We start from the raw sequence: 27912 nt of genomic DNA, 5'->3' as shown, positions 1-27912 counted from the left end.
ATTCCAGTGAGCTGGACACTGCTCCTGCATCTCCTTACCTTGACTCCACGGGGTCCTGGATAACCAATGGGGCCCTGAGGACCTGGGGGACCCTGAGGGGATGAAATGAAAACAAAGAAAAACACATCTTTGAAAACAAAGAAAAACACATCAAAAACCAACCCAAAGGTGCACTGATGAGGAGAGGGTGTAGAAAACAAATTTCCTGTTTCCCACACATGTAGGAATGGCAGCAGCCACCTGAAAACAGCCCCAAAAAGCCCAAAATAATCCAAAATTGCCCCAAAACATCCCAGGGAGCTGCAGGAGCATCACCTGCAGCAGGTGGGGTGGCAAAGATCCATCCAACATGAAAGGGAGAATGAGGAGGGTCAGGATGGAAACAATTTGTTAGAAAGGGGATTTACACACAAGGTATGATTTGTGGTTTGGGTTGGACAAAACCAGGGAGGAGGAACATGTTCTGTACTGTAGGAATGTTCCACCCTGCTTCCAAAAATATAAATATAATTTTGGAAATATATATATAATTTATATAAATATATGTCAAATATATAAATAAAGATATAAATAGAAATATTATAAATATAAGTAAAAATATAAAATTATAAATATATATTATAAATGCATATAAATATATACTCATATATATTTATATATATTTATATAATGAATAAATAAATAAATAAATAAATAAATAAATCATATTTAAGATCTAATTTTTTAAAATATATTTAAATTAAACTTTTGGTGATGATCACAGACAGGAGGGATCACCCCCAAACCATTTTGATTTCTCCAGAGGAAAGGTTGGAATTTTCCAGGGGGACAAACCCAGCTGTGGTTGTGCCCAGCAGCAGTCTTGGGCTGAACTCTGACTTTTGACAAGTGCAGTGCTGTCTGAGAGCCTGGCTGCAGCAGGAGTGCAGCTGGCAAATCTCCTGGACAGACAGACAGACAGAGCAGTGCATAATTCAAAGGCTTTGCCTTCAGGCAATAATCTCAAATATATTGTTAAAGAGCAACTTGGAGGTGGAAGGGAGGGGAAAAAAAAATCTATTTTCTACATTGCCTGCGCCACAAAGGATATTTATTTGTGTCAGTCAAGAGCAAGCTCCCCTTCTCAGGTTGGGTTCTTGGTGTGGGCTGCTCTGCTGGCCAGGAGAGCTGGGAGCAGCTCACAGGAGACGCCCAGAGATAAAATCTGGGCTCAGCTTTCAGATTTCAGCTGGGTTTGCTTCTCAGCACCTCTCCTGGCCATGCCTGTGGAGCTGCCCTGAGGGATCTGTGGGCACCCACCTGACTGCCCTTCTCTCCAGGAGGACCTTCCTTGCCAGGGTGGCCCTGTGGATAAAAGAGAAAAGAAATGAGAATTTTGGGGTTTAGAATACATTGAATTTTGGAGTTTAGAGCACATTGAATTTTGGGGGTTTGGAGCACATTTATTTTGGGGTTTAGATCACATTTATGTTGGGGTTTAGAGCACATTGAATTTTGGGGTTTAGAGCACATTGAAATTTGGGGTTTAGAGCACATTGAAATTTGGGTTTTAGAGCACATTTATGTTGGGGTTTAGAGCACACTTATGTTGGAGTTTAGATCACATTGAATTTTGGGGTTTAGAGCACATTTATTTTATTATGAGGAAGAAGTTGACAGTGCCCAGACAGAATCCTGTGTTTGAATGGAATTTATGCATCATGGATGAGGTGTATGAATATGCAACAGGTTATTGTTTTTAAGGGTTAATCCTCTGTTAACGTGGGTCCTTTTTCAGGCTTATTTTGCCCAGAAAAAGGTGGACCCAGACTGTCCATAACTCTTTGTTTCTACTGTCTCATATTGTCCTAATCCAAATTTTCCAAATTATTATTACTCTAATTGTATAACTATTTTTATAACCATTTTATTACTATTAAACTTTTACAATTTAGAAACAAGTGATTGGTGTTTTTTACGTTTGGCAATATCTGCAGTATCAGTGACCCCTAGAAGGGTACTCACTGCACGCCTGGGTTTGTTCAGGATGATGGGGGCACACCCAGCTGCTCTAAAGCCATTCTGCACTCTCTGGTGTCTTCACTGAGCTCTCTCCTTTAAATTCACAATTTTCTACCCATATAACAAAGAAAATGATGAGCATTTTCCATCATCAGTTTCAGAAGGGAATGGCAGACAAGCCAGACTCCCTGAGTTTAATAAAGGAACACGATGACAGCTGTCACTCCTCCAGCAACAAAATGGGGGAGAAAACTCAAATTTCAGTTTCTTCTGTGATTTTAATGGCACCAACAACACCAGGACACAAAAGGATCCCTAAAACCACTCCTGCCTTCAGCTCCAGGATGAACCTGCAGCAGCATTTCCAAAGCTTTGGTCCAGCCTGCACTAAACCATCCCCATTTTCACTGTGCCCATCTCCTGAGATCACAAACTGATGAGCAGCTCTCCTAGAGAGGCCCTCAGAGATTTACAGGGATTTTCCAAGACAGATTTCTATAAATAAAACCCTTTTTGTCCTTGGAAAGAGCAACCCAAGCCCACCTGTGGGAAAGGTCCCTGCCCATGCACAGCCACTCTGCAGCTCCTCCACAGCCTCCAGGCTGCTTAAAAATAGAATTTCTCCAGCAGAAGCTCCCTGGAGGCTGCTGCAGGAATTTCACATCAAAACCTACAGATTTAGAGATGTTCTGGGCTTTGCTGGAGCTGCTCTGTTGACTCAGCTAACAATTGTACGGATGTTCCAAGTGCCCTCTGTAGGAATGACAATCCCAGGCTGGGAAATGCAATTTTTCTTTTCTTTTTTTTTTTTTAATTTTTTTTTCTCCTCAGGCCGTGCTCTGCATTTACAGAATGAAACAATTTTTGCAGGGTTTTCTTTTCATTCTTAAATGAATGTCTCTCTGAGATGGGTAACAATGAGATGGGGTTGAAAGGCTTGGTGATTTTTTTTTTTGAGACTGATTTTGTCAGCGAGGAGAAAAGGATGTTTAAAGTGGGATTAGAGAATGGAACATTGACAGGGAATTTCCACCTGTTCTTATCACCCCTGTGAAACCCAGGGCTGGGATGGGAATAAACATCCACAGAACACAGGGAAGGAGCCAGAAGAAGGAAAAGAGAGGCCTGAAAGGATGGTGAGAAGTACCCAGGGTGAGCAGAGCTGTGATGGAGCTTCCCAAACTGACCCCAGCCTCCAAGGAGGGTGAGCTGACCTTGCAGAATGTTTTTTGTATATTAAACTTTTTTTTTTTTCTATATTAAACTTTTTTTTCTATATTAAACATTTTTTTCCATATTAAACTCTTTTCTTTCATATTAAACCCCATTTCCATTCTACGCTCTCTTTATCTCCTTTTAAAGTGCCTTCATTTCCATTTCAATAAAGTGCCCTTTATTTCCATTTTAAAGCGCCTTTACCCAACCAAAAAAGCTTTTCTTGCTTTCACCCTTCCCATTCCCCCTCTTTGGAGCTGCGAGGGGCTCAGATCCCAACCTGGGCTCCCATTTCCAAGCCCAGGGTGGGGAGAAGCCCCAGGAGGAAGAGGAGGGACAGCAGCACTTACCGGGGGCCCATCAGCACCAGGCATGCCAGGGAGACCAGGTTTGCCCAGAGGGCCCTAAAACCAAACACAAAATCAGTCAGAGCCTCCAGAGCATCAGAAGGGGAAAGTTCTTCTTGAAGTCCTGCAAGTTCTAGAGCTCTTGGAGGAAACTTTTGCTTTTTTAAATCCTGCTGTTTCCAGAGCTCATGGGGGAAATTCACCCCCTTTTAAAATCCTGCTGGTCCCACAGTTCTTGGTGGAAATTCACTCCCTTTAAATCCTGCTGGTCCCCGAGTCCTTGGGGGAAATTTTCCTCCTTTAAACTCTGCAAGTTCTAGAGCTCTTGAAGGAAACTTTTCCCCTTTTAAACCCTGCTGGTCCCGGAGCTCTTGGGGGAAAGTTCTCCTCCTTTAAATCCTGCAGGTTCTGGAGATCTTGGAGGAAACTTTTCCTCCTTTAAATCCTGCAGGTCCCACAGCTCTTGAGGGAAATTTTCCTTCTTTAAATCCTGCAGGTCCCACAGCTCTTGAGGGAAATTTTCCTTCTTTAAATCCTGCAGGTCCCACAGCTCTTGGGGTAAATTCATCCCCTTTAAATCCTGCTGATCCTAGAGCTCCTGGGGGAAGTTTCTCCTCCTTTAAACCCTGCTGGTCCCAGAGCTCTTGGGGGAAAGTTCTCCTCCTTTAAATCCTGCTGGTCTTAAAGCTCTTGGGTGAAATTTTCCTCCTTTAAATCCCACTGGTTCCAGAGCTCTTGGGGTAAATTCATCCCCTTTTAATCCTGCTGATCCCAGAGCCCTTGGAGTAAAGTTCTTCCCTTTTAAATCCTGCTGGTCCCAGAGTTTTTGGAGGAATCTTTTCCCCCTTTAAACCCTGCTGATCCCAGAGCTCTTGGGGTAAGTTCACCCCCTTTAAACCCTGCTGGTCCAAGGCCAGCACCAGCCCCATGTCAACAGCCAGAAAATCAGAGGCAGAGGGAAAGGATCCATGGGCTCTCCCCATTATCATCCCACTCAGACTCCCAAAACCCACAGAAAAAAAATCAATTTTCTATCCTCTCCTCGTGTTTTACCACAGGCTGCCTTCAAAATGTTTCTCCTCAGAGGGGAAATGAATGCAAATATGACGAATTAGAGGTAAACTGAGCTGGCCTGAGCTCTCCTCTGTCTGGAATGAGAGCATTAGACTTTCATGGCCACGGCTGCAAACAGATGTTGCACATGGGGCAAAGGAGCAGCTGAGGGAGCAAAAGGCAAATCCACGGCTGAGGGAGGAGAACCCAAAGCCGAATTTCAACTCACTTTCTCTCCTGGGGGACCGATGGCGCCTTGTGGACCTGGAAGACCCTGTGAAAAACCAAAAAAAAAAAAAAAATAAAATTTAGGACATTAAAGCAAGTTATTCCTTCCAAATGCATCTTGGCTGTGCATTATTTTAGTGCATTATTTCCCCAGCTCCATTCATTACCAAAATGTCTTGTGGGGGACAATAAAATGTCAGGGATGCTCTGAGGAGCAGGATTCCCTGAAAGCCATGGGAAAAGCCTGGAGATGTGCATTGTTCACCAGGAACTGCACAGGGAATGTTAAACATCCCACAGGATGGGATTTGCCCACCTGGAGCTGCTCTGGCTGTGCCACAGCCAGATGAGAGCTGGGGGATCCCACTCTGGGAGGGTTGGAAGGGAGATTTGGGACTGGAAATGTTTCCTCAAGCCAAATCTCCCCAAATGCCGCTCCCCTTTCTGGTGCTGAATTCTCCCCCCTGTTTTTTCCCAGCTGTGGAGAAGGAGATTTGTGCTTACCTGAGCCCCTGGGTTGCCCTGCTGTCCTGGGGGCCCTGGCTCGCCCTGAGGGCCCTGTGGGGAGACAAGGGCAGGTGGAAAGGTGAGCTGGAAGCACAATTCCTGCATCTCCCGCCAGCTGTGTGCCTGCATTCCCACTGCTGGATACACCTGGGCTGGATCCACACCCTCCCACAGCCCCCTGAGCCCTCTCTGACCTTCCAAGAGCTCCTGAATCAGCTTTTCCCACTGGGAAAGGGAAGGGGGAAGTGATTTCCTTGCACATTCACTCTTCCCCAAGGATTTCCAGCCCAAAGGAGCTGAGCAAGGCTCTAACACCTCCTGGTCTGTGTAGCTGTGATATTTTCTGAAAAATCCCTTTACCAGGATTTTTCTCCTGAGGAGCTGAGAAGCCTCAGAGGAAAAAAAAAAATCCCAATAATTATCTGCCGCTGTGGAATGCAACAGGTGCATCTTTGATTGGTCCATGTTGGTTGTTTTTAATTAATGACCAATCACAGTCAGCTGGCTCAGACTCTCTGAGAGTCACAAAATTTTGTTATCATTGATTTCTATTCCTTTCAAGCCTTCTGATGAAATCCTTTCTTCTATCTTTTTAGTAGAGTTTCAATATATCATTTTCTTTTAATATAAATAATAATATAATAAATCAGCCTTCTGAAACATGGAGTCAAGATTCTCATCTCTTCCCTCATCCTGTGAACACCACCACAGGTCTGCATTTATTCTCCAGAGAATCCATCCCATCCCATCCCATCCCATCCCATCCCATCCCATCCCAGTTTTTTCCCCTCTCTGTTTAATGTCTCTATTTTGATATTCATTAGCTCAGCACTCATCTTGAGGAAAATGTTTCATCTTTCATGGAGAAATAATGTGTCATTCCATCAGAAATTACAATAAATTAACATCCATTTGCTGCAGGAAGATGTTCCTGGTGCTTTGATAGGAATCTAGACCAGGCTAAAAAGCAATTAGCAAATGTAATCTAAGAGAATTTTGCATTTTGCCCTATAGAAAACCTGAACTGACTGTAAAAATGTGCAGGGAGGACTTACCACATTCCCTTTGGGACCTGTTGGTCCATCCATGCCAGCCACACCCTTTGAAAGGATTTAAAAAACACAGCAGTAAGAAAATATCACATTATTTCACACCACAAAAGCAGGGAAATTGCCATAAAAATAATAAAAATAAATCAATAATTCCTTCGGACCACGTGGAAAGGGAATAATTTCCTAAAGGTGTTTGGTAAAGCAGCAAATTCCATGAATCTAGGTAAATTTCTAAAGTAATTTTGGTGCTTTTCTCTTTGGTTTAACTAGTCTGGGAGGCACAGGCAGCATCAGGCTGAGGCAATCCTGGCTGGATTGCATCCCACAAGCATGGAATGGCAGAGGAAAAAGGGGAAAAATCCCTGACAGAGCTGTGCCAAAGCAAAATTCACCTGGGACTGGCACTCCCTGAGCACCTTCACTGAGGGAGGAACAGGGAGATGTCCCCCTGCCACCAGTTCAGAATCATGGGATTGTTCAGGTTGGAAAACAGCTCTAAAACCATCAAAAATCATCAAACCCAGCATGAACCCAGCGTCCAGCCATGTCCCCAGGTGCCACATCCACGTGGGCTTTGAGCCCTTCCAGGGATGGGGACTCCACATTCCCTCGGCACTGCTTCACAACTCCTTCCAGGAAGAAATCTTTCCTAATACCCACCCAATTTTCCTCTCATCCTGTCTCTTGTTGCTTGGCAAAAGAGCCTGATCCCCCTCCCCACAACCTCCTGCTTGTTGTAGAGAATGAGATTCCCCTGAGCCTCCTTTCCTCCGGGATCGTCTTTTACCCTGTGGGGTGCAACATCCCATCCATGGGAGATGAGGCAGTTTGGGAGCAAACCCTGAACCCTCATTAAACCCCAGCAAATCCTGAATCCTCATTAAACCCCCAGGAGCTCACAGCAAAGTTCTTCACATCCCAGGAGGGCTGAAAGGCCACAAAATGTTCCCCATTAAGTGCTAACCCCTTGAGCTTTGGGGTTGGGGTTTTAAGCTCTGGGGTCCCAGAGCAGCAGAGATTTAGGGACAGCCCCTGCATCAGCACTTCCAGGGATGAGATCTGCTGGATAAAATCCCACGTGCTCTGGACTGGAATATGAAGGAACTGCTTCAGATTAAGCACTGAGCCCCGGAGCTTTGGGGTTGGGGTTTAAACTCTGGGATCCCAGAGCAGCAGATTCAGAGACAGCACTTCCAGGGATGAGATTTGCTAAATAAAATCCTACATGCTCTGGCCTGGAATATCAAGGAGTTGCTTCAGATTAAGCAGCGACCCTTTGAGCTTTAAGGTTTGGGATCCCAGAGCAGCAGAGATTCAGGGACAGCCTCTGCATCAGCACTTCCAGGGATGAGATCTGCTGGATAAAATCCCACATGCTCTGGCCTGGAATACGAAGGAGCTGCTCCAGAGCCCTGCGGCAGCAGTTAATAGCAAAGGCTCTGTGTTAATAACTCCCATCCCTCCCCTCCAGCCTGACAAGGAGTTCATATTTACTCAGGTGGGGCAAATCTGCCCTGCACGGACGTGACACCACTGAGGATGGGGGAAATCAGAGCCACCAGCTCCTTTAGGGGCTCCACTGCTTTTCACTGCCCAGATGTGGCCAATTCTGCAGCTGGAGGATCAGCTGGGATGGCTGAGGTTGGGATTTTGTCTGGAAGGCTCTGGAGCAGGGAACTCACCGGGGGCCCTGGGGGTCCTGGGGGTCCTTTGGGGCCTAAAAGTCCTCGGGGTCCCTGTGGGGAGAAAAACAGGGTGAGAATTCCCATGTGAGGATGAGCATCACACTGGACATGGACACAGCAGGGTTTGGAAGGACCTTGCAGGGATTGCAGCAGCTTCCCTGAGCTACAAACTGGGAGAGAAATCCTGTGGGCAGAGAGCCTTCAGTAAATAAATATAATATAATGGAATGGAATATATTGTAATGGAATATAATGTAATGGAATATAATGTAATATAATGTAATGGAATATAATGGAATAGAATATAACGGAATAGAATATAACATAATATATAATATATAATACATAATATCACATCACATCATATAACATAATATGATAATATGAGTATATAATTATATAATATAACAATATTATTATAATACAATAATATAATTATAATTAATAACAATTAATATCAATAATAATGATAATAATGATAATAGTGATAATAATAATAATAATAATAATAATAATAATAATAATAATAATAATAATAATAATAATAATAATAATAATAATATTACAGGCATTTATTCCTTGGGTTGGAACAAATCCCCCTTGAAGCAATTAAAAAAAAAAATTAATTTAATCCTACTCCTGGATTACCCTGTAACCCACACTCTTTGCAGCCAAGTTATTCCATTCCTCATTTAAGCTCCTCTGTTGTTGCTGTGTTACCTGAGCCCATAAATGCTTTTAAGAAGTTAATAAGCCATAAGTTATTGCTTGGACATGTGCTAAGGAGATAGCTGAGTTGATTAATCTTTCCCAGAAGTTAATCAGACATCTTGTCTATAATTTAGTTCCGGCGAGTCTGTAAATGCCAACCCTTCCCTCTCTGCCATGAACTGTGCCCAGCAATTGCCATCAATTAATCTAAGGCCACCACACACAACCAAATCAGGGGTTTTGGATGAAATGATAGAGAATGTTCTTTTCACAACAGAGGAAATGCATCCAGGGTGAAATCAGCAGCCACACAGAAATCTGCAGGCAGCAGGAGCAGTTTGCATTGCCAGCAAAGGGAGAAATATTCAGTGTTAGGGGCAAAATGCCTTTTCAGAGCATTTCATTGACAGCCTCTCTGCTTGTTTTTTTTTTTTAGTGGGATTCTCCTTGAAAGCATTTCTGTGGCTTGGTCCGAGGGGTTTGTCCAAGCCCAGTGAGATCTCCTCCATCCTTCCTGACACCAGGAATTCCCAGCTCCTCCTCAGCTGCTCCAAACACTGACAGAGAGCAGATTTAGGAACTCCTGTGCTCTGGCAGCAGGATATTGACCCCGCTGAAGTCAGACAGAAAAGTCTCCCTGAGCTCAATCCTGCCAGGATTTCACCCTGAGGTTTATCAGGAGTCACTGACACTGGTGACAGTGGTGGAGATGCCACTGCCCCGAGATAAAACTCTTTTCTTAATGGAATTTGCTATGAACGCTCACAAAAAATGTATTGTATATTTATTTACCACATCTAATTTCTACCCCAGCCTGATTAGCTCAATCCCAAAGCAGAGAGAAGGATACAGGCAGGAAAAATATGACATTAATCTGAGTTTCATATTTATATTTATGATATTTTTCTGAGCAAGCAATGAGATTTTATCTTCATTAAAAAAAAAATCAAACAAACAAACAAACTCCCACCTTTGTAGGAGTGAAAATAAGTGAAAATTATTAATGAAAATAAGCAAAGCAGAGTTGTTCCAGCACAGCCACTCTCAAATTGTTCATGTGGAGCTTCAAGCTGAGCTCAGTCCCTGCAGGATCTCAGGGCAAAGCTGCCCCATGAGAGCTCTAAAAATTCATTTTTCCACCCCAAATCCACAGAAAGGGGAGGGGCATACTCACAGGTTCTCCAGGGAGACCTCGGGGTCCAACTTCTCCATCATCCCCCTGGGCAGCAGCAGAGGCACAGAGAGAAGCAGCAAAAAAATCAACATTTAATTCAGGCACCTCACAGGGGTATTGTCCTTTTTAAATAATGTCCATTTTCTCTGCAGGACTGACAGGGTTTCCATGCCTTGGAAGCCTGAGGACTAAAATTGAGTTTACCAGGGACTAGAAAGGCCTGAAGATCCTTCAGAATCCTTGCAGATGTTTAGAAAAGTGGATTTTGCCACCAGACAAGGGGTTGTAGACACAACTCAGGGCAGGGGAGCCAACAACCACAAGAAATTCTGCTCCCCAAATCTCTCTGTAATCCTCTGGATTTCAGAAATTCAGAAGCCATCCTTTCAGATGCCATAATTTCCTCTGGATTCCAGAAATTCAGAAGCCATCACCTGCTCACTGTGAGCAATAATTTACTCCCTGTGCTATTTCCTTTTTCCTTTTAACCTGAGTTCTTTTTCCTTAAAACCTGACTGTCCTGACCAGATCTTTAAAGGCAAATTCTCCTTTCCACTTCAATTCCCATCTCCCTGCCCTGTTTCCCTTGCAGGGAAGGCTCAGGGACTGGGAGCTCCTGCCTGCTGCTGCACCTGCTCCTTGTTCCCAGGTTTTCCTTGGGAATTCCCAATCCCAGGCACACTTACCCTCTCCCCATCCTCTCCAGGAGCCCCTGGGGGGCCGTGGGGGCCTGGCTCTCCCTGCAAAAAAAAGCAGAAAATGCTGCAGAGAAGGTGCAAACACTCTGGCAATGGAAACCACCAGGGAATGGGGATGGACCAAGGCATGGATTTGAATTTTCTGTCTGTGCTGGAGGTCCCTGTGCCCTCAGAGCTGCCACTCTCTCTGCTCCAGGGAGGGGAGGGACATCCTGCCAAAAAAAACCCACTTTCCCCCATTTTTTCCTCCATTTTTAAATTATAAATTGCAATTTCAAGCAATTTCCACCCTGTCCAACAGCAGGTTTTGCCTCTTGCTTTGGGTTTTTAGATTGCATTGCATTAAGGTACTTTTCTCCACCCCATCACAAGTTGGAGCAGCCCCAGAAGGATCCTGCCGAGGGATTTTGCAGCTCCCTGGGATGTGAGGATGCTGTGACATCCCACAGGGTCCTTCATCCTCTCCTGTGCCTCATCCCAGTCCCTCCCAGCCTCCTCCTCCTCCTCCCACAAGAGGAAGAACACTCACCCTGTTTCCCTTCTCACCAGGCAAACCAGCCAAGCCATCAAAGCCTCGGTCACCCTGAAAGCAAAACCAGTTTAAAACACATTTTAAACCAGTTTCAAACCATTTCAAACACATTTCCAGCTGTATTTGAGCACCCTTCCTGTTTATTTCCTTTCTGTGTGGAGGAAGGATGAATTTTCTCCCTCAGACATTCAATCTTCACCTTCCATCAGACCAGGGATGATCTCAAAGTTATGGATTAAAACAAAGGAAAAAAATCAAAAAACCCTTCAAGTCTGTAGTAGTTTTGGTTTGTTAATTTGAGATTTTGCTAATTTTGAGATTTTTTTTGATGGTGTATTAATGAGTGTGGTGTGTTAATTATTAGTGTATTTATTTTTTGTTGTGAGGTAAGATTAGCAGAAAGGTAAAGTAGGTTTAAAACTTTAAAGGGTATAAAGAAAACTTTATTAACAGTAACTAAAAGAGAGAATAATGACAATTAGGATAAAATTAGGGTAAAATTTGTTATTATCTCATGTAATTGTCATTTGGAGCTAAACTCTTCCCTCTTCCCCCAGCTGAAATGCTTTTCCATGTGGATTTCCAGCACAGCAGCTTCTTCCCTGCTTGATAATTCTGGCAGATTGCAGCAGAATGAAGGGATTTTGTCTCCAATAAAAAAAATTATAGTGGGGATTAAAATTCCTCACCATTTCCTCACCTGCTTAAGAGGTGGTTTTTGGTGCTTCTACTCTCGAGACTACCCAGCCACTTGTTCTGTTTGTTTTTTGTAATTGGGATTCTGAAGTGTTTGCTCTACAACTGCAGCATATTTCATCCAGCAGTTTAAAAAAATGGCATTAAAAAAAAAAAACCCAAAAAACAGGAAAAGAAAAGGGAAAATTGCTATTCTGCCTTCCAGGAGTGTGGTTAACTTCCCTCCCTTAACCTCCATGTTCCATGAAGACTTCTTGTCTTCACAGGAGCCTCTGGACCAGCTCACAACCTCATCCAACCAAGCTGGGCTCCTTCTCTGTGGGTCTCTCCGCTCATTCCTGCTGAAGGGAAGGTGCAAATTCCCAAAATCCATAAAAACCTGGCCCTACCTTTGGTCCTGTCTGGCCTGGCATCCCCCGGGCGCCGTCACTGCCAGCTCGTCCCTGCAACACAGAACACCAAAGTCAAATCCAAAGGGTGACACAGAACCACAACTGGGTTTAGCTAAACCAGAGAGAGGGTTTATTTAACCCAGGCAGCTCCTCCTGGTGAGGGAAAAATCCCTGTTTCGTGTTTGAAACAACATCCTGGGGTCAGTGAGAGGTGGGACATAAATGGCAGCAAAGCCACTTCCCTACATGGGCCATGGTCGTTGGTTTTATGTGAAAAAATAAAATCTCCCAGCACATTTGAAGAGATGCTAATGATGATGGCTGCAAATTAAAATGAGAGTTTCTGTTTCCAGGAAGGCAGGAGTGGGTCACACACGAGACTTGCTTGTTCCTTCCTCTGGCAAGCTGAGTCATGGTGAGCCAGAGGGTGGCGTGAAATAAAAATCAGAATTAGGGGTGGAAACAGAGCAGGATTTACACCTGATCCATTCTTGGGACTGGGTTCTGCCAGGAGCGGGGACTCCAAGCTAGTTCAAAGCATTTGTGCAGCTGCAACCCCAACACCAGGGAGCCAAAAAAACCCAGGCTAAAAGAGTGGGATGAGCAGCTTTGAATTCCCCCCACACTGTTCGGATTTTAACTCCCATCCTTCTTTGTGCCCTCCCAGATTTTAACTCCCATCCTGGTTTCTGTCCTCTCAATTTTCAGTTCCCATCCTCATTTTCATCCTCCCAAAACTTTAACTCTCCTCCTCCTCATGTGTGTCCTCACAGATTTCAACTCCCATTCCCATTCACGTCCCAAATTTTAACTCCCATTCTCATTTGTGTCCTCCCAAATTTTAACTCTCATCCTGATTTCTGTCCTCCCAAACTTTTACTCTCCTCCTCATTTGCGTCCTCCCAAATTTCAACTCCCAAATTTGTGTCCTCCCAAATTTCACCTCCCATCCTTCTCTCCTCTGAGATTTTAACTCCTATCCTGGTGTCCTCTCAGATTTTAACTCCCATCCTTGTGCCCTCCCAGATTTAACTCCCACCCTGATTTGTACCCTCCCAAATTTTCACTCCGATCCTGGTTTCTGTCCTCCCAAATTTCAACTTTCCTCCTCATGTGTGTCCTCCTAGATTTCAACTCCCATTCTCATTTGTGTCCAAAATTTTAACTCCCATCCTGGTTTCTGTCCTCCCAAACTTTAACTCTACTCCTCATTCATGTCCTCCCAGATTTTAACTCCCATCCTTGTCAGATTTTAACTCTCATCCTGATTTCTGTCCTCCCAAATTTCAACTCCCACCCTTCTCTCCTCTGAGATTTTAACTCCTATCCTGGCGTTCTCTCAGATTTCAACTCCCACCCTGATTTGCACCCTCCCAGATTTTCCCTCTCATCCTGGTTTTGTGTCCTCCCAGATTTTCCCCGCCATGCTGGTTTGTGTCCCCCAGGATGGCCGAGCTCAGCCTGGCCGCTGCCGCCTCTTGCGCAACGCCCTCGGTGCAGAGGAATGGGAGGAATTGTTTGGCAGCAGGAGCGGTTTCCAGCAGGAACTGCAGCTCCTGCCTGCTCAGCACAGCTGCCAGGACACTCACCCTGCGGCCTGGCTTCCCTGCAGGACCGGGAGGACCTTGGATGCCTCGTGGACCCTGCAAGGAATCAAGGAGAGAGGAGGAAATGTCACCTCAAGGGAGAAATATCACCTCAAAACCCAGAGATCAGTGCCCACTTCAGGCCCTGCTGGGGCTTTCAGGGCCACCAGGGCTCCAAAATAAATCCCTGGAGCAGAGCCTGTGGTTCCAAACACACAGGGAAGGCTCAGGGCTGAGCATCTCCAGGCAGGAATTGTAGGTGTTGATCTATGGGGAAGCTTTGGCAAGCAGGTGGTGGAGATGAATCCCATAAATCACTTCTCTTGCCATCAGAAAATGGGAACTTTCCCTCAATGCAGGATGTAAGGCTTGGAAGAACAATATCCTGAGCATTTGTGAATTCTCCACACTTCAAATTATCTTTTATGTACAAGACTCCTCCGTGGGTGTTCTTCCAGGAAGGGAGTTGCAGAGTTTTACACTGCTGGCTTCAAACCATGTCCAGAGCCTGCACTCAGACACTTGGAGGGACATTTCCATGCCAAACACGTGTTCCCACAGCCTCCTGCTCCCAGCTGGCACGGGGTGACTGAATCCCTGCTGCCCAAGAGCCTCTCAGGCAGCACTGGCTGCTCCAGCCTCGTTTCTCCAGCTCCCCCCAGTTCCACACTCACCTGAGGTCCCATTTCTCCAGCTTCTCCCTTCAGTCCTCCACTGCCTGGGGGTCCCTTTGGACAGAGAAGAGGATTTATTAGATTTTTGCTCCAAGAGAGCCAGAGAAGAAGATTCCACATTAAGGAAAAGCCATTCATGGATCCAGAGCCCACAAGGAGCTGGAGCTGCTGGGTTGGCTCCATCCTCACCAATTCCATCACTCCCCAGCTCCATTCCCTCATCTTCATCCTCACCAAATCCTTACTCCTCAGTTCCATGTCCCCAGTTCCATCTCCCAATTCCATCATTCACTAGTTCCCTCTCCCCAGTTCCATCACCCAATTCCATCCCACCAATTCCATCCCCCAGTTCCATCCCTTATCATTTTCATCCCCCAGTTCCATCCCCCATTTTCATCCAACCATTTCCATCCCCCAGTTCTATCTCCCCAATCCCATCCCCCCAATACCATTATTCCCCATTTCCATTCCCCAATTCCATTATTCCCCATATCCATCCCCCCAATTCTACCCCAATTCCATCTCCCCAGTTCTATCTCCCAGTTCCATCCCATCATTTCCACCCCCACAATTCCATCACCCCTCATTTCCATCCCCCAATTCCATCACTCCCCAGTTCCATCCCCCCCAATTCCATCACTCCCCATTTCCATCCCACCATCAGTCCCCATTTCCCTGCCCCATTTCCCTCACTCACCATCGGGCCCGGCCGCCCCGTCAGCCCCATGGGTCCCGCTGGTCCCCTCAGTGCCAGCTGCAACAGAAGGACAAACAGGGCTCACCTTGTGACAAAGCCACCACTGAGCCACAGCTCCCTCCACACCCACAAACCCCTGGAGCAACGTCCCCATCCCCAGGGAATCACAGATTCCATCCCACCCATAATGGGCAATCAGCTTCTCCTGGCCCAGATTTGCTGTGCCCCATCCCTGGTGGGGTCCAAGGCCAGGCTGGGACACTTGGAGCCACCTGGGGTCATGGAAAGTGTCCCTGCCCATGGAAGAGCTTGGAATGAGATGGGCTTTAAGCTCCCTCCCACCCCAAAGCATTCTGTTATTCTATGAAAGCCCCTGGACTGCCCATGAATCTGCTGAGAGGACATAAATATTTATGGCCCCACTTCAATTCAAGAGAAATTTTTTTCTTTATTGTCCTGGTGGTTCAATTTTAGAGGAATTTTCCCTTTTTTTTCTTTGGTTAACATGCTCCAAACTGAGCTCCAATTCAAACTGAACACAGGGGGCTTTTAGCTCCATAATTAAGGAGTCGTGTTAACCATGCATCAACCCAGTAATTTCCACGGTGGGAAATGGAGCTGGGCCATGCTTTAAAACATCCCTCAGACAATTTGTTCCCTCGTGACAATCCAACACTTCCAAAGAGTTGTAATTATCTGTGTACTCCAGTAATTAAAATCTACCCAGTGAGTGAGCTTGGAAAGGCAGAAATATTGCACAAATGCTGGGTTCTGTGGCATCTTTTTACAACACCCCATTAAAAGGGAGATGCTCTGAACCACTGCTGGCTGCAACTACATTCAGTGCCTAATGAAAGACAAATTTTAAGAGGATAAATCAACCTAATAATGCAATTAACGGCAGTGATAATGAGAAAAACAAACCCAAAATAGGAAAAGGTTATGCTTGCTGCAGAACCCTGTTTTCCAATCCTGTAGTTCCATACAAAAATGACATTTATTTCCCTTCCTGCATCATGGTTTTCAGCCAAAATGTTGAAGTTCATGAAAAAATTGATTTTTGTCCTTTCTAGAAATATTAAACTTTTCATCCATAGTCCAAAAGTTACCCAGGATTTATTTGATTTATTTTCCCCAAACATGAAAATTTAAATAAAAAGGGACTTTGAATGAGGGGAGGGAGACTATTTATTGTTTGGTAAATCACAATTTTCAGCAGGGAGAAGAAAAAATAAAAGAACAAAAGCAGAGAGCTGGAGAAAGCAGATGCTTCTCATGAAGCGTTTCTCAGGTCAAACCCTCTATTTCCCAGGAAAATAAAATGCTGATGGAAAACCGCTGGGCAGGCTGGAAATTAAGACTGACAAGGTAACACCAGGAACATAATCCAGGATATTATTGGCAGCACAAGGTTAATGGACAGGAAAATGCAGTGGCTGGGAGGATCAGGACTCTGCCTGAATCTGTAAAAAAATCCAATCCAGCTCCTTTGGAAAAGGATGGAAAGCAGGAAACTCCCACTTAAGGCAAACACCTCATTAAAAACCCACCAGGGGCAGGTGCTACCCATGGGGGAGATCCCAATGGATTTTATCCCGTATAAAGGTGAAATAAATTGAGTTTTTAGCTTATTTTAGCCCCAAAAAATCTATGTCAAAATCTGCAGACAGCTCAGGGCAACAAAGCAGCTCCAGCCACACATCCCAGCTGCAGCCAGATGTGGGCTCTGGAGCTGCCCCCAAATAAAACAGCCCCAAAGCTGTGTCCCTTTGGGAACTGCCACCCTAAAAAATGTTCTCCATCATGGCAAGGGTGTGTTTGCAGCAGAACTGGGTCCCTTTGGGGCAAACAGAGCAGTCTGGGAACTGTGGGGTTCCCAATCTCTGCTTTTTAACCTCAGCACTCAGGAAAGCTCCCACAAGCACCAAGGGAGAGCAATTTCAGAGCTCCACTGGCTAAAAGTGAAGTTTGGTTTTGAAGAGATGAGTGCAGAGCCTTCCCCACTGAGGTGTCCATCCAGGCAGGGAGCAGGAGCTGTGCTGGGAATGCGCCAATCTCGTTTCACCAGAGAGCCAGGGATGATGATTTGGACATCAATCAATGAGGCCATCCGGGGAAAGAAATGTTCCAGGGATGGTCACCATGTATTCCCAAATAAATATATTTAAATTAGAAATCTGCCTGGTGAGATTCTGGGAGCAGATTCTATATGTGACATTGGTTTCATTATGAGGATTTACTGGGGGGAAAAACATACAAAAATAAGAAAATGTTTTGAGCACAGCTGCTCATAGGGACCCTCAAAATACAAATATACAGGTCTGCCAGAGGTCTGCAAGAAATTAAAGCCAGCTTTCCATCAGCTGGTTGTTAATAAAACCCAAATCAGGCAGGTGCAACCCAGTGACAGGTGAGAGGTTCCACCAGCAATATTGGGGACTGTTGAGGATTTTTTGCAGGTTGAGGAGTTTTTGTAAGATAATGGCCACATTCAGCTCCAGATTTAACTCCCACCCTGATTTTTACCCTCCCAAATTTTCACAACCCAGCCTGCTTGTTGGGATAATGGACACATTCACAAACAATGGATAATGGACATGTTCAGAAATGGGGTCCGTATATCCTTGAGAAAGGTACAAGAAGAAGAATCATCAAGACTCAGCAGCTTTGTCAGCAAGTTTGAGAAAGTGAGAAAAAAGAGAAGCCATGGATGGGCCAGACAACTACAGCAAGACGCCTGAATAATTAAAAGATCCAATCAGCATTCTAATTTAGATGTGTGAACAGCTAGGATTAACCAATCATGTATTAGCTAGAGATGTGTAGACAGTAGACACTTATTATAAATACAGCTCTTTTGGGGACAATAAATCTGGCTTCAGTGGATCACGTTGATCACGGTGTGATGTCCCATTCCCGATCCTCACACGGCGCAGGGGCCGAGCGTGGTCACAGAGGTGTGAGAGGCTCATTGTGCCATTGCAGGCGGCTGCAGAGAGCCGTGGCAGGCACTCCCAGCTGGCAGCACTCACCCTGGCCTGCTGCAGGATGGCCTGGGCCTGTGCCTCCTGTGCTGACACCATGGGTCCCTTGGAGCCGGCGTCGCCTCCGCCGCTGAAGCGGAACTGGGGGAACAAGGCGGGGACAAAGCAGGTCACAGCTCTGTCCCTGCAGCCTGAGCCTGAGCAGCTCCCTTCAGCATGACTGCCCTGAGCCCATCCCAGTCCATCCTAAACCCTAACCCTAAGCCCATCCCAACCCATCCCTGTCCATCCCAGCCAAGCACAGCCCATCCCAGCCCATTCCAGTCTATCCAAACCCATCCCAACCCATCCCAGTCCATCTCAGCCAAGCACAGCCCATCCCAGCCCATTCCAGTCCATCCCATCCCATCCCATCCCATCCCATCTCTCCCATCCCCTCCCATCCCATCCCATCCCATCCCATCCCATCCCATCCCATCCCATCCCATCCCATCCCATCCCATCCCATCCCATCCCATCCCATCCCATCCCATCCCATCCACCCCTGGGCTTGTACTGTGCAGAGCCAGGAGTTGGACTCAATAATCCTGGTGGGTCCCTTCCACCTTGGCATATTCCATGATTTTTATCATCATCCATCACTTCTGGAAATTTTAAGCTGTCTGTGCTTTTGACTAATTAGGGAGCTCCAGTGCTTTGCAAAAAGTCAATTTACAACAGGAACCATCCAAATCCATCTTTTCCCTCAAAGAAAATATGTCCTTGGGGTAAAGGGGATGGGAGATTTCTGCAGGAAGGGGCATCAAACAGCAGCAAAACCAAGAAACCTGACTCATTTTAATCCCCTTTTAGTTCTGTTTGTACTCACAGGCAGCATAAGCATTGTCCCTGGTGGTCCTGGCAATCCATCTGCTCCTGGGAGACCTGGGCGTCCAGGTGGGCCCTGAAAGAGGAAGAAATTAAAATAAACTTCTAAAATATCCTTTTGGTTCTGTGCATACACTAGCAGCTGTGGTTATGTCAGGATATTGTCATGACAGGAATTGAGTTGGTGGGAATCTCAATTTTTCTTCAATTTCCTTAATTCCCTCCTGTCCCATCCTGCCCCTGCTATTTCCAGGGTCTGCCTCGTGCACTTTTGGAGCAATCCAAGTCCCTGCCATGCTCCAAGATAACAGAATCAATGTTTAGAGTTGGATCTGTTAAAATCTATTAAGAAACCCAAAAATAGATGAAACTTCCAAACTCAGTGAGAGAGAAATGGAAGGAGATAAATTAATTCCTGCATGTGTTCAATCAGCCGGGTCGTTTTATTTTTATCTTTTCTTTTTTTTAAATTTTTATTAGTTTAGTCCTTTGAGGCTCCTTCCATTGGAATGGAGTGATCCTGTCAGGGGCTGTAAATCAGCCCAAATCCATGGATCTCCACAGAGAGGAGGATCATTAACAGGCACTCAAACAACAAGTGGGCAGTCAAAGATCCATTGATGAAGCCATGAAGAGTCAAATATGGCAAATTTTCCCTGGTAAAAAGTTGAGGTTAACCCAGATTTCCTCCTCATTCCAGTGATCCCATATGCAAATGAGGGTGACATCAATGTGTGTGGCTAATTGCAATTTTCACAGCTGTTTAAGGCAACAGGGATTTGACCACATCCCAGCAAGGCCAAAAAAGCGCCAATGCTCCTTTTGTGGCCAGCAGGTTGAGATTGAGAACTTGTCTACTTCTTTAATTAGGAAACACCAACGATAAATCAATTTATAGGGAGTTGACTCTCTTGGAAGGGCAAGAAATGAATATTTTTGTAGTTCTTGCTCTTCTCAACCTCCCTGCAGTGTGTTCTGACCCAAGGAAAAAATGTAAATACAAATCTTGGGCATGGGGACACCAAAAGGCCAGGAAGTCCTAAGGCCACCCCACAAAGGACGTGGATAAAGGTGGGAAAGCCAAATAGGCAACAAAGTGCTTAAAAACCAGAATATTTGAATAAAACAACCCAACAGAGCACCAAACCAAAGGATTTGGTGCTTTATCCTTGCCCCACACCCTTCCAGCAAGATCTCCCCACCCCACATCTCTCTGCTCCCTCTTCTTCCACGTCCAACTTCCCAATTCCCTCATTCCCTCCCCGTAAAACAAACCCAAACCACTCAGGCCGAGGTTCCCAGCAGGAATCAGAGCCCAGCCCTGGTGGGTGAGGAGCTGCCCCAGCCTGGCCAGGGCTGTGCTGTCCCCAGCAGGGCTGGCCCTTGTCCCAGCCCCACGAGGACAAGGCCTGCATTAACAACAAGGCCCCGCCATGACTGGCCTGGATTAACAACAATGCTGCTCCCAGGGCTGGAGCAGCAGGAAAACACCAGGGAAAATTCCAGCAGTGCCCAGGAGGGCTGCAGAACTCTCCAGAATATCCATTTCTCCAGGCAGGCTTGACATCCACAATTTGCTGCGCCTGGCCCACACCAGGGCCCTCAACCCCACTGAGATCCCACCCCAGACCCTTCTATTGGAGCAGAAATGGCACAAATCATTTAGGCCAGGCTCGTTTTGTATGATAAACCTTCTTTTCTCTCCCTCTCCTCCTATAACTCCAGCCCTGCCTGTGATGGAGCAGGGCTGAGCTTGTTTATCTCTCCTGACAAGTGTTGATGCAGTGCTTTTATCCATAAATGCCTCTTTTTGTTTCAGGCTGGGTGTGGGAGGTCTTTTCCTGGTGGAATGGACCAGCAGAGGGGGGTGAGCAATGAAACACAGGAAAATCAAACCCGTAAAGCACTTTGGAAATTTAAATTCATGAATTCCGGGAAGAAATGCAGCCTGCCAGGGGCTGGGTGTAAATCTGTGTGCCTCTCCTTATGGAAATGGGGATTTGCTGAAATACAGCAGCCAGGCATGGATGGGGACTGCAACTTGCATTTGAAATGCAAACCCTGGGGTAACACTGCCATGGAAGGGTTAAACTGAAACCTGGGGGTGTCTGTGTAAGGTGCTGAGCCTCAGCATTCACCAAGTGTGCCTCTCTCCCTAGATGGTTGAAAACCAGAAAATTTTGGTCAGAAAATTACATAATAGGAGATGTTTATGGCAGTTTTGGGGGTCTCTGAGTTAAGGGAGCATTTGGAAAAAGCACCACCCTGGAAGCACTCAGAAGCCAAATCAGGATTTTTAGTGATGCCTTTTAGGGATCCTGTTGCACTTTTGAGGTGCCAAACCGCTCAGGGGAGTGATTCCCTTGGGATTCAGTGACTGATGGCTTTGGAAGGTGAAGCTATTTTGTGATGAGTCCCAGAGCACCCAGACACCCAAATTTCCAACCAAACTCGGGCTGGGTGAGGGAGCTGCAGTTTGCTCCAATGCTGCAGCTCACCCCCTTCCAAACAACACATTTTCCCACTTCCTTCCTCCCAGTCTGGAGCCCCCATGGAACAGCTCCCTGCTCTCCTCAGTGCCATATTTCCTCCTTCCCACTGCTGCCTAAGTCATCCCAAAGCATCCTGAGCCCTCTGGAGCCTCCCACACCCAGGCTGCTCCTCAGCTCTGCTGCTGACACAAACTCCTCTGTGCCTCCTGATCGTGCAAGAAGCTTTAAATAAATAAAGCAAATAAAGCTCTTTCTTCTTTTTTCTTTTTTTTTTACAATGAATAAACCAGAGCTAAATGAGTGTTGGCCAATATTAACAGAGCTGACTATTGTTGGGCTGTTAATTCATTGCACCTGCCTGAGAGCAGATAAAAAATCTCTTTATCAGATGCAGGCAGAGGGAATGTTCCTCACTGTACCCAGGGAAGGGTCATGTAAATTCATGAGCTACACTCTCAGGGTTAATAATAAACAAATTAAAAGAGGAGCTGCTCTAATTGAAAAGGAGGGTTTTAATACAGCTCCTGTGAGTTCATCACTTCTCTCTGCACCCTGTGCTGGGTTGCACTCTGCTCTGGACACTGCTGCAGCCTGTCCTAGAATGCAAATTATTCCTCTCAGAGTGGCTGCTGCTGCTTGGCTCTGCAGGGCTGTTCCAGAGGAGCTTGGCCAGCAAATATCTGCATCTGCCTGGACACATGACAGGAGGAGTGTCCCTGTCCCCAGGGCCAGCATCCAGCCTGCCAGGAATGCAGCAGGAGAAGGGAGAGCTGAGCATCGCAGGATGGAGACAGGGATGAGGCCACAGGGAAAACAGCACCCTGGGAATATTCAAAATCCATAGGAGGATTTTAAGGGCTCACCCTGGACCACTGAGAGTTGCAAACCAAGGCAGGGATGAGGCCACAGGGAAAACAGCACCCTGGGAATATTCAGAATTCAAATGAGGATTTTTAGGGCTTGCCCTTGACCACTGAGAGATGCAAACCAAGACAGGGATGAAGCTACAGGGGAAAACAGCACCCTGGAATTATTCAGAAGCCAAATGAGGATTTTTAGGGCTCGCCCTGGACCACTGAGAAATGCAAACCAAGACAGGCAGGGAAAAACAGCACCCTGGAAATATTCAAAATCCATACGAGGATTTTTAGGGGACCACTGAGAGATGCAGACCAAGAAAGGGATGAGGCCACAGGGAAAAACAGCACTCTGAAAATACTCAGAAGCAAAAAAGGATTTTTGGAGCTTGCCCTGAACCACTGAGAGATGCAAACCAAGACAGGAATAAAGCTACAGGGGAAAACAGCATCCTGGAATTATTCAGAAGCAAATAAGGATTTTTACTGAGAGATGCAAACCACGCCCAGCTCACCCCTCTCTGTGAACCCAGGCTGCAGAGCTCCCTGTGTGGGCACAGTGCAGGGCCACAAGGGTTAAGCCAGGCCCAGGAGCCCCCAGGGCTGAGCCTGGATTGATTTCTGAGCTGGCAGGCAGAGATGGATGGAGCTCAGGCAGGGCCCCTCGTCCTCAATCATGTCCCAGGCACCAGAAATGGGATCTGTGCTCCATCAGCAGCAGTGCAAAGCAGGGGAGGGTCCTTCCAGCACTGCTCCAGGGGAAAAGGGGGAGTGCAGCAGCCCCAGGGACAACAAAGAACCTGACCTAAAACAAAGGCAGTGCCCAGGCTGGCGACAGTGCCATTGGAATGCCCCAGCACCTGCCCTGCCCTGTATCCCACCATGAACCCCTTTGGGAGCTGCTCTCACAGGGTGAATGGCATTTTAACAGGATTTTAATAGGATTTTAACAGGATTTTAAGGCTCCAGGGATACCCCACAGCCCCACCAACCCACCCAAACTCCAGCCAAGAGGAGAAAGCCACGGGCACTCACCCTCTCCCCTGGGTCACCCATCAACCCCACGGGTCCAGTTGGTCCTGGAGGTCCTGGGAGGCCCTGGCAGAGAAAAGGGGGAGAAAAACCTAAGCCACGAAAGAAAATGTGTTATTATTGGTAGCAGATTTATACGGGCAGCAGGAAAAGCTCCCTGTTTATTTTTTGCACCACAAAATCCACCCCAAAGCTCTCTCTGTGCACATGTATGGCAGATGGGAGCATCAGAGCCCAGGGAGCAGGGGGAAAATGCCACTTACTGCTGGGCCTTCAGGACCTGGGGGGCCTTCCACCAGCATTCCCTGAGCAAGAGGAAGGAAAAAAAGGGATTAGACACATCCACAAAGTCATTTTGTCCACAGGGAAATGCCCAGTGCTTGAGCTGTTCTTAAATATTTCAGCTCTTGCTGCTGCATGGAGACATCCCAGAGCTGGAGGGTTTGCACTTCTTCTGGATGACCTCTCCCAGAGGTGCAGAGGATCATGGAAAAGCCAAATAATGTGTAATTAAATCCCAAATAATGTGTAATTAAATCCCAAATAATGTGTAATTAAATCCCAGCCCTTACTGCCAGCATCAGCCCCAGCACAGCATCACCTGCCCCAGCATCACCTTCCCCTTCTCCCTTTGCTCAGAGCCAGGGAAAAAGCAAATCCTGGACTTTGTCCAGCCCTGATGGTGCTGGAGCTTGAGGAAAAAAGCCGTTCCTAGCCCTAAAGAGCTCAACAAAAAGTTAGCAATCAAGTTGCAAGGTGGTTTTAAGTGATTTTTTCCAGCAGGCTGCACGCTGTGATTTCCTCTGTGAACGTAGGAAATCACTGTGTGGGAAAAATTCTGGGATATTGTTACTGCAACCTCCTCAATCTAAATATTTTGTCATCACTTTAGATCAGATCTATCATGCACTCAGGAAAATTAAGGTTTGGGTTGTTTTTTTCTCTCATGAGTATGTTAAAGTCGGAAAGAAACTCCCAATCCACCTGGAAATGTGTTTCAGGGGAATGGTTTGGGAAGAGCTTTGTCCCTTTCATCTCTGAGATAAAGCAGCTCAGGTGGAGTCAGCAATTCCCAGCTCACCTGTGGCAAACAGGGACATTTTTCCTAAGGGATGGAATCCTGTAAAAATCTGTGGATGAGCAGCAGGAGCTGCTTTGGGGTCGCCCCAAACTGTTCTCAGGCTCTGGTGCCAAAATCCTCAGCTGACCCCACTCCAGCCGAGCTGAACGAATCTGAAATGTCTGCAGGAAAATCCAGGCATTCCTGCCCCAAACCCACACTCCCATAGCCCAGAGCGGCAAAAAAAACCCAAAGCAGCCTGCCATGACCCAGCCCTGCTTCCATCAGGGGTTCTGCACCAAAAAATGCTCGGCCAGCTCTGTTCTCTGCCTTTCCTGGTGTCCACACTCATCACCACGGCATTTCAAATCTTGCAGCTGGATGTGAGGGGGGAAATTTCTGCTGCCACCGCAGGAGAGGCTCTGCAGCTCCTCACCAGGGAGGAATTCAGGTCATGGCCATGTCCCTTGCAGCTGCAGCCATGGAAATGTTTCACTGGGTGGGAATTAGGGGTGAGTTCCGCACGCCTGTCCTCAGGGAAAGCCCAGAGATCACAGCTCGTGGACACCCCAAAATGATGGATTTTGGATGGATCTTCTTGAGATCTCAACATCTGGACACCCCAAATCCATCCTCCTTGAGATCCCAGCATATGGACAACCCAAAATCCATCCCAGGATACAGGCACTTCAAAATGATGGATTTTGGACGGATCTTCTTGAGATCCCAGCATATGGACACCCCAAAACCCATCCTTGTTGAGATCTCAGCATATGACCAACCCAAAATCCATCCTTGTTTGGATCTCAGCATATGAACAACCCAAAATCCATCCTTGTTGGATTTCCAGCATATGGACACCCCAAAATCCATCCCAGGATACAGACACTCCAAAATGATGGATTTTGGATGGATCTTCTTGAGATCTCAACATCTGGACACCTCAAATCCATCCTCCTTGAGATCCCAGCATATGGACAACCCAAAATCCATCCCAGGATACAGGCACTTCAAAATGATGGATTTTGGATGGATCTTCTTGAGATCTCAACATCTGGACACCCCAAATCCATCCTCCTTGAGATCCCAGCATATGGACACCCCAAAACCCATCCTTGTTGAGTTCCCAGCATATGACCAACCCAAAATCCATCCTTGTTGGGATCTCAGCATATGAACAACCCAAAATCCATCCTTGTTGGATTTCCAGCATATGGACACCCCAAAATCCATCCTTGTTGAGCTCCCAGCATATGAACACCCCAAAATCCATCCTTTTTGGGACCAGTGGTGGCACACTCTGGTGTGCCAGGTTCTAAACTAGTTATTAATCAGGGTGCAGAGAATCCCAGGCCACACAGGAGCTTTTTGGGGTCCTGCTGTGAGCACACACAGCACCAAGGCTCTGCTCCCCAGCACGCTCCTCCCAGGGAGAAGGGTCAGGGATAATTGGCCCATTTGGGATGCAAACATCCTTGGCATCTTCCCATATTTATCTGCTGGTTTATGTCGAGCTGGGGCCTTGGGGACATCTGGAGATTGTCCTTGGCAGGAAACCTCCTGTGTTCCCATGGATGTTCATCAATGGGAACAATGGAAACGTGGCAGGGTTTAGGGACAGTGCCAGTGGGGTGATCCCTTGAGGGGGGCAAGCCAACCGTGGATTTGGGATTGTCCCAGGGGAAAACAGGGTTCCACTTCAGACACCACCCACAAATGAAGCCAACATCCCAAAACCAGCCTGAAATCCTGCTGCAATTCAGAGGCGCTCAGCAAACCCTCCCTAAAGGGGAGCACCGGGGTCCCCCCAAAAGGACAGAGAGCTCTGACGAGGTGCCAGCAGCCTGGTGACCCCACAGCTGGGACATTTGGGATCCCTGCATCTCTCCTCTCCATCCCTCCTGCCCCTGCCCTGTCCTGCTGCCTCCAGCAAGTGTCAGCACAGAGCAAGGATTGAAGGACAGCTGGGTTTGAAAGGCAAGGAGTAAAAATCCACCAGAATCCAACTTTGTGCTTGGGTTTTATTTCCCTTCTCCTGCAGCTCCCATCAAAAACTGGAAAAAAAAAAAAATGAGCTAAAGAGCGCAGCAAATCCGAATTTCCCTGCTCAAGAGGAGCTGCACGGAGAGAGAGAAGGCAGCATTTGGTCTTGTTTACTTTCTGGCAAAAGCCATCCATGCTCCAGTGTTTTGAAATAGCAAAGGCGGCCAAATTCTTTCTGGATGATTAAACTTAACTATTTTGTTCGCTTTGTAGCTTTTCAGGCTGGGTTTGTGCCATCATCTTTGTGGGGTCTGGCTGCCCCCCTTCCCACCCCTCTGATAAGGAAATCGCTGGCTCCTCCTTTTGTTTGCAGAGTGAGAGACCCAGAAAGGAAGAGGAGGAAGGAAAGGTCAGAAATGTTTTTGGAAGGGGGTTAAATTGGAGTTTTGAAGCCACGCTACTGCACCCCAGCACCTGCAGAAATTTCAGGTGAAAGAGGAAAAGCAGGAGAAATTAAAAGGGAAATAATGGCCTGAGGATGATGGGAAGTGCTGTGCTGGCCCCCTGCCAAGGAAAATGAGGTTAATTGAGCTGTGGGTGTGCAGCCAGCAGGAGCTCAGCCCACAGGGACAGGGATGGGGCAGGTGGGTGTGAGGAGCTGATCCCCAGTTCCAGCCTGGGAGGGGCAGGAATGGGGCACCTGGGCATCCTGGCATGCAGAGAGGGGAAAAAAATGGGAATTTACCAAGAGCTTCCTGCTCTGCTCACAGGAACCCCTGAGCCAGCCCCACCACGAGGCTCCTTCCCCACCTTGGGGTGCTGTGTTGGGCACCCATGGCTTTGGCAGAATGCAGGGGGCACAGACAGCTTGGAATTGTTCTTTAGAAGGAAAATCAAGCTCAAAATCAGGTGAGAAATACAAAGGAAAAGGGTCCCACACACAGTGGGACTGTGGAGCTGGTGCAGGAGCAAACCTCTCCACAGCTTTGTGCTGCAGGGATTTATTTTATATCCCTTTTATTCCCACAGGGATAAAATTATTCCCATTGGAGGCACAATTAAAGGCAGCCCCAAGCTGGGAGTTCAGGGCAGGATACAACCTGGATGCCCCCAAAGTTTTGAGGGATGAGAGCTGCCCCTGCCCAACACTCCACTCCCAGGTTTTGTTTTGCTAAACGAGAGATTTCATGGGAATTCTTGCACTTCCTCCACAATTTAGGTCACTCCTTGAAGCTTTAAAATAAAATCATATAATTGCAGTGGTTTAGATTCAATGAACGGGGAATTCTTTCAGGGGGAGTTTTCCTCCCAGCTGTTCCAATGAGAAAAAAATTGTCTGAACCTTTTTCCAAGGGGGATAAAACCAACAAAACCCCAAACTCAGGTGTT

General features: G+C 46.7%; 1 protein-coding gene across 2 annotated transcripts in view; it reads right to left on the bottom strand.

Annotated features, from left to right (window-relative positions):
* COL5A1 (collagen type V alpha 1 chain) overlaps nucleotides 1-27912 on the bottom strand; it is a 130323-nt gene that overhangs the window by 40696 nt on the left and 61715 nt on the right. For both annotated transcript variants that reach the window (XM_063174962.1, XM_063174963.1), the window contains exons 10-27: nucleotides 23744-23785; nucleotides 23484-23546; nucleotides 19101-19175; nucleotides 18281-18373; nucleotides 15249-15305; nucleotides 14552-14605; nucleotides 13881-13934; nucleotides 12289-12342; nucleotides 11201-11254; nucleotides 10660-10713; nucleotides 9974-10018; nucleotides 8086-8139; nucleotides 6407-6451; nucleotides 5349-5402; nucleotides 4846-4890; nucleotides 3567-3620; nucleotides 1300-1344; nucleotides 39-92 (exon numbers count right to left, since the gene is read on the bottom strand). In XM_063174962.1, coding sequence (XP_063031032.1) covers nucleotides 39-92; nucleotides 1300-1344; nucleotides 3567-3620; nucleotides 4846-4890; nucleotides 5349-5402; nucleotides 6407-6451; nucleotides 8086-8139; nucleotides 9974-10018; nucleotides 10660-10713; nucleotides 11201-11254; nucleotides 12289-12342; nucleotides 13881-13934; nucleotides 14552-14605; nucleotides 15249-15305; nucleotides 18281-18373; nucleotides 19101-19175; nucleotides 23484-23546; nucleotides 23744-23785 — 996 coding nt within the window. The remainder of the gene's footprint in view (nucleotides 1-38; nucleotides 93-1299; nucleotides 1345-3566; nucleotides 3621-4845; nucleotides 4891-5348; nucleotides 5403-6406; nucleotides 6452-8085; nucleotides 8140-9973; nucleotides 10019-10659; nucleotides 10714-11200; nucleotides 11255-12288; nucleotides 12343-13880; nucleotides 13935-14551; nucleotides 14606-15248; nucleotides 15306-18280; nucleotides 18374-19100; nucleotides 19176-23483; nucleotides 23547-23743; nucleotides 23786-27912) is intronic.

Source organism: Melospiza melodia, chromosome 22, assembly GCF_035770615.1.
Source record: "Melospiza melodia melodia isolate bMelMel2 chromosome 22, bMelMel2.pri, whole genome shotgun sequence".
Taxonomy (NCBI): domain Eukaryota; kingdom Metazoa; phylum Chordata; class Aves; order Passeriformes; family Passerellidae; genus Melospiza; species Melospiza melodia.
The sequence above is the reverse complement of the archived record's forward strand: the minus strand, read 5'-3'. Positions and strand labels throughout refer to the sequence as shown.